This window comes from Bos javanicus, chromosome 6 (assembly GCF_032452875.1).
Source record: "Bos javanicus breed banteng chromosome 6, ARS-OSU_banteng_1.0, whole genome shotgun sequence".
Lineage (NCBI taxonomy): Eukaryota > Metazoa > Chordata > Mammalia > Artiodactyla > Bovidae > Bos > Bos javanicus.
The window spans coordinates 24,872,351-24,878,868 of record NC_083873.1 but is presented as its reverse complement, the minus strand read 5'-3'; the positions used below and the strand labels follow the sequence as shown (position 1 = coordinate 24,878,868).

The 6,518-nt window shown below is 43.6% G+C and overlaps 1 protein-coding gene across 1 annotated transcript; it reads right to left on the bottom strand.

Moving 5' to 3' along the window:
* Nucleotides 1-246: 246 nt before the first annotated feature.
* Nucleotides 247-5,236, bottom strand: DDIT4L (DNA damage inducible transcript 4 like). Its single transcript, XM_061419564.1, has 3 exons — nucleotides 5,054-5,236; nucleotides 4,611-4,750; nucleotides 247-2,742 (listed from the first exon to the last, which is right to left on the bottom strand). The coding sequence occupies exons 2-3, from the start codon at nucleotides 4,699-4,701 to the stop codon at nucleotides 2,252-2,254; spliced, it is 582 nt and encodes a 193-aa protein (XP_061275548.1). The 5' UTR covers nucleotides 4,702-4,750; nucleotides 5,054-5,236; the 3' UTR covers nucleotides 247-2,251.
* Between the last annotated feature and the right edge of the window lie 1,282 nt (nucleotides 5,237-6,518).

Here is a 6,518-nt window from a genome sequence, read left to right as displayed (position 1 = left end):
CCAAGGAGTAAGTGTCTTTTAATTTCATGGCTGCAATCACCATCTGCAGTGATTTTGGAGCCCAAAAGAATAAAGTCTGACACATAAGCACATGCAATTTACAACTAGAATGTTATAATAAAGGGTACAAATAGCCTTTGTCAAAATGGAGATAAATACTTCTTCTAAAAGCTTCCCTCAAATACTGTCAAATATATTTTAAGGTGATCATTGCATAACTCAGAAAAGACAAAGTGGACAAGAAAATTAAAAATATATGCTGCTTTATTGTCAAAATTGACAAACTTAATTTCCTTTAACAGGAATATTAATTTAAGGGTCTCTATAAAGCCATCACTATTTTGTGAGTATAAAAGACAAGAGAGTCAAAGACAACTGTTAGTGGGAAAAGGACAACAATTCTACATGCAGGCCAGATTCCTCACCCACAGAATCACAATGACCTTCAGAGCCCTAGGCAATAACAGACATGCAGTACCAACTCAACTGATCTTGGCCCAGTTGGTAAGATTGGCTTTGCGCTATCTTTCCAAGCACTTGAAGAGTTCCGTTTGTTGGAACACTTGCTGATTTGAATAGTGAAATTTTAGATCATTTATGGGATTAGAAACAGGATCACACCTGCTTTTGAATTACACTAGGTTGAAGCCATGGTCCCTACAATGCCGGCCTCAGGTATGTAAACTCCTGCCAATAGCTTGGGCAGGAGACCTAAATAAGCTCCTTATCCATGACCAACAGCTAGGATGTGAAGGTCTTCCTGAACGAACATTATAACGTGGACGCTATGCTTTCTCCTTAGCATTAAAAGATAAAGATCTAGCTAGTTGGAACAAGAGAAAAAATTAAAGGCCTTTATTGTTCCCTGGGGACAGGTGTCCAAGGATGAAGAAAGCTGGGTGTGCATGCACTGGTTATCTAGATCACAATTTTCATTCTCTAGTCTGTACTATAAACTAGATGTGTGTGTGCACTAAGTCGCTTTGGTAATGTCCAATTCTGTGTGACCCCATGGACTGTAGGCTGCCAGGCTCTTCTGTCCATGGGATTCTCCAGGCAAGAATACTGGAGTGGTTTGCCATGCCAGTGGGATGATCCAGGGGATCTTCCCAATCCAGGTATCAAACTCAAGTCTTTTATGTCTTATGCATTGGCAGGTGGGTTCTTTACCACTAGTACCACCTGGGAACCCCATAGACCAGATATCCATAGCCAAAGGAGACCTTGTAAATATGCCCATCTTAAAAATGGAAAGTAATGGTGTGCAGCTATCTTTGAATTTTCAGGTTAAGGAAGTTTCCTTCAGTTCCCAGGAAAGGCCAAGGATGAGATAACACTGATATGGTGAGATGGTGATATCTGAGATTAAGTATATGTAAAAGTAAAATGAAGCTAGATTATCAAGTGAATGTGAAAGGAACCTGAACTCACTTATCCTTGTATACACTCACCATTCACTCAATAGAAGAGGAATCAACTACATGCAAAAAAATCAGCATTTTCCATTTTTCTAGTTTAAAGATAAAATTAAATACTTATGAACTAGAAAAACTGAGCAGGTATTGTACCATATTATTTAAAACAATACTGTGGTTACTGAAATGGTAGTTCAAGTTTTTGCCACCTCTTTGAAACAGAAGAGTGGAGAGGATGCAAAGAAACAGAAGTTTGTGACTCTGTTCCCAATGCAAGATTCCTTATTCACTTTTGCATGAGGTTAGGATCTAATTAAGCTCACCCACTTGATTAATTTTATACTCCTATATAAGAACTCTTCAACTTTGAGTAGGGGCAGGAAATGGGTAGTATGGGCTTTTGGAAATTTCGATGGGCTAAAAAGCATTCATATAAGATTCTGTGATTGAGAGGATCACACTGAAAACTTATAGAAAAAAAGCCATATGAAAATCAAACTAGGCAAAGTGGGTTTCTACAGTCTATTGGCAAGACTACCTGGAACACTTGTGGAGTCAAATAAAAAACTAAAGTGTATTGCTTCTTTTCTTATTCTATTCCATTCCATTTTATAAAAACTGTGGTAAATTCAGACAATGTATTCTCTCGCTGGTCATCTCTCAACAGCCCCAAATAAGCCCTTCAGTTGGGGTGGCTGTGAATATGAAACCCAAGGAAGATGATTTCAGCTTGGTGTGCCTTGCGGAGAGCAGGCAAGGCAAACTACAATGACTCTGGGCGGCTGTGAAGTTTTTATTACCCAACCATAAAAAGGACTCTTTCAAGTGCTTCCCTTTTAGCACTCTTCAATGACTGTTGTGCCCATCAAGGAGTAAAGCTTTTTCTTAACAAGTCGGAATCCTGAGCTCAGGATCAGAGTTCGCCTGAGGCCAGAGGAGAAGCGACCTCGACTAAAGAAAAAATCCCTGAAGCTCGTCCATGAGCAGTTCTCCTGCTTAAACACAAGGGTGAGCTCAAAGGTGGGCACCACGCTAGAATCACACACAATCCTATCCAGCTTTTTACATACATTTTCAATTTCCAAGTTCACGTGCATAACACAGCCCCGCAGACCACAGGGCTCCGTGGAGGAAAGTCTCAGGACGTCTTGAGCAATCCTCTGGGTCAGTTTTTCAGGAACAAGGACTCTGGAGCAGCCAAGTTTGGTGTGCTTAGATTTGGACAGACAGTTCTCCAGCATTTTAACCAAACTCTGGCAAGTTGTCTCCTCAAATACCACCTCATTGAGGTTGGGCTCAGGAACAACATAATCCCAGTAGTCAAAATCTGTGGAAAATGGAAGTTTAAGATTAAAACAAACAAACAAACCCAGGGGCAGGAAAAACACACCCAGATTTGGCAACACTGTTTATTTCTATCTATCAGATCTACTTGTTCTAATATTTGTTTGGAAGTCATTTGATCTCACTTTGCTGTTAACTTTCTGAGTAATAAAGCAAATCAACTGACCTGAGACTGAAAGTTCATCTATGAAATAAAGGTTTTGATAAATAGGGTAGGTAGGCTATAACCATTTTTCAATAAACTTATATGTGTATACACACACACAATCTTAAAGACTATGTAACCAAATCTATTCATGGCTATTTTCGAATACTAGTGATTTTCTTTTCTATCTTGCTCCCTGATTTGCTTATGGGGGGTTTCAAGTTTCCTTTTATAGAGACTATGCATTAGGTTTGGACTAAAAATGTTAATAATATTTTTGGACTAAGGATTATTACTTTCTAAGAATTCACTCATTTATTCTTGTAAAACAGTTTTTTCTTTTTTTGCTATTATTCTTTAGTGATGAACTTAAAATGACCTTGATGATGAGCTATATTAAACATCAATTAAATTTGTGTTTTCTTTAAAAGTCTTTACTGGAATGACCTGTAGATCCCTATTTTAGCTTCAACCTCTTTGATTAAAAATTGCCCACAGAGAAGACTTCTGAGGTTCGCAAGGATATTTATAACTGGCTGGGTGGGTTTTTTTTTTTTTTGGAGCCGAGCAAAACAAAATAGTCCTAGGAAAACAAAATTAGATTTGCTCAAAGGAAAAGAGATAGCTCTGCATTTGGTCACCTACCTTCCAAATTAATCCTACCCCTTGGCAGGATGCCATACCACACACACAGTCAACTGAGCAGGTCACAGGCAGATGCCCTGTGGGCTCCCTGCCTGAAGTCTTCTGCACCTTTGTTGGCTACTATATCCCTTACACACTTAGGTCACAGTGTGTGTGTGTGTGTTTTTAAATAAATAAAACAAATGCACTCCAAATTATAAGGCTCTTTTTTTAAATCTATGTTGAAGACAGAGAATTTCAGAGCTTTGGCTTATAAAATTAGATCATCAACCACTTCACCTTCTAAATGAGGAAGGCCCAAACGATCTTAAGCAATTGATCTATGTCCACACAGATCCTTAGTGGCAGCACAACATGTTAATTTAGAAACTGTTTAAAATTACAAGACAATATGTTCAGCATCACTGCAGTTTTAAAGCTTCCCTTTGGCATTAAAAAATGAAATAATGGGTATATCCACAAATAGAATACTACTCAGCAACCAAAAGGAACACATACTGATAGAATCAACAGCATGGAATGGATCTCAAAATCATTAGGCTGTGGGAAAGAAACCAGATACAAAGAGTACATATTACACGATCTATTTGCATGTAGTCCTAGAGGTAAAAGTAATCTATAGTGACAAAAAGCAGATCAGTGTTTCCCTGGAGACAGGGGAGAGGTAGAGTGGGTAGAGCAAATGGGTATGTGGGGCTTTGGGGGCAGAAGGTGATGGTACTAGTTACACAGGTGAATGCATTTGTCAAAACACACATAACTGTATACTTAAAATTCATCATAACTTCACAACCATGTAGGGTAGGGACCTGTATAGTTTTTAATCCCAAGGAGTCTATCAGCCACAGACTAGACCAGGTATCCCTTGGGATTTTATTTTTTGCTTCTTTTGATTCTCACTATCATAGACAGAAGATGCTGTTTTAAAGAATCTCTTTAAGATGGATTTTATCGCATCTCCAAAATTCAAGGAGAGGGTCGACAGGCATGCCCGCCAATCTCAATCCACCCAGGGAAGGCGGCCTTTGGAGGGAAGAAAGGGAGGCGGTTGGGAAACTCACCATTTAGCAGGCTCCCCGGGTAGAAGCCATGGTCCAGCAACTCTGAAATGCTGGCCGGGTTCTTACTGCTCAAACTGCCAGTTGCAACCATGGTCAACGGCTCTGTTTCCCTCGCGGGGCGGAACGGCCTTTCCGGGGCGCTAGAAAAAGGAGGCAAGAAGGACCGATTTGCAAAAGCAAGCAAGACGTGCAGGAGCTCCTAAAATGCCCAGCGTCCCCGGAGCGAACAAGGAGAGGCATTCATTTTCCAAAAGGGTGGACTCGGCCTCTGCAACTCAGGTTCACAAAACCCCGGGAGCAAAGACGCCAACTAACAGCCACAATCAACTAACTCAAAGTTGGCAAAACTTGGAACCGATTCGCCCCGCGGAGCTCACCCCTGAGCCCAGAGGAGCGGAGACCCCCGCCCCCATTCCTCCCACCCAGGCAGCCCCTGGCCTCACATGCTGGGGGTGCGCCGGGGCCGACGTGCTCGCTGGTCCAGCAGCGGGTAAATCGAGGCCGGCCTGGTCTTCAGGAACCCCCTCCCTCGGGGGCTCAGTGACCTGCGGGCCCAAGCAGCCACCGGCACCTTGCTCGTCCCGCCCCGCGGTTCAGGCTCCACTAAGCTGCATCGCCGCGGGGGTGGCGAGCACTTTATATGCCCAGCCTCCTCACCCGGCCCCGGCCCGCCCACCTGCACCGCCCCGCCCCGGGCCCGGGCCCCGCCTCCCCGGGGTCCGGTTGCATCTCCACCCGCACACTTCCAGCAGCCCTAGGCGAGCCGCTGGCAGTTGAGGAAAAGTTTGCGGTAGGATTGACACCTGTTGTTTCTTGGGTGGGCTACGGGTCACCACGAGTGCAATCCTGGGTGCACGACTCTCCCCAAAGTGATCGCTCGCCTCCGCCACCAACCTGGATTCTTTGGTGCGGCCCCTCTCCCCAGCGTGTGCACACACACGCTCCTGATGGCTTTGGTGAAGTTCTGTCCCGGGGAGGCGAGAAGCTTTCTGACTTTGTCTTTGACAGTGACCCGAGTCTCTGCTCTGACATGCCGAGCACTTTGCTTGAATATGTTTAGCTGTTCAACGGGCACCATTTATGCACTTAGTGCTGGCCTCTGACAGAATTCATTCTACTTCGCGTCGCGTCCCAAGGTTTCTGTACCCTCCTTTCCCGCACGCGGTCAGCTCTAGCTTGCCTTCCCGCATCCGAGGCTCCCCAGCCTGGGGTCTTCTCTGCACCTTCCTAGCGTTTCATCTATGACTAATGCGTTTTCTCCGGGAGAAGGGTGAGCCTGTTACTCTTCTAATTAGACCTGGCTCCAGAGAGCCAGCAGCTTGAATGAAGGGGAGTTTGCCAAGAAACTAAACAAAACCTTTAGTTGGTAGTTTTATTCCTAGTTTTTTTTTTTTTTTTTTTAAACAGAATCTCCATAGTGGCGATATCAATTTACATTTCCTCCAACAATGCAAGAGGGTTTTCTTCACACCCTCTCCAGCCTTATTGTTTGTATATATTTTTGACGGTGACCATTCAAATCGGTGTGAGGTGGTACTTCATTGTAGTTTTGATTTGCACTTCTCTAATAATGAATGTTGTTGAGCACACTGTTCATGTGTTTTATTAGCCATCTGTATGTCTTCTTCGGAGAAATGTCTGTTTAGGTCTTCTGCCCTTCCTGCAATTAAAAAAAAAAAAAAATTAGTGGGGTTTTAGCTGCTTCCACTACCCGTCTGGGTTTCTGGGAGCAGTCATGGTTCGCAGAGACAGAAGTTCCTGGCCAGCCCCATTAGGGGAAGGAACTTGGGCATGGGCAGTCTTGAGGGGCTTGAAGGAATGAAGATACAGTGTTTTATATCCCTGTGAAGCTTGATGTCCTGTTCTGAACCTGAGCGCACCGTGGAGCAGGGGAGTGGGGCAGGGTCA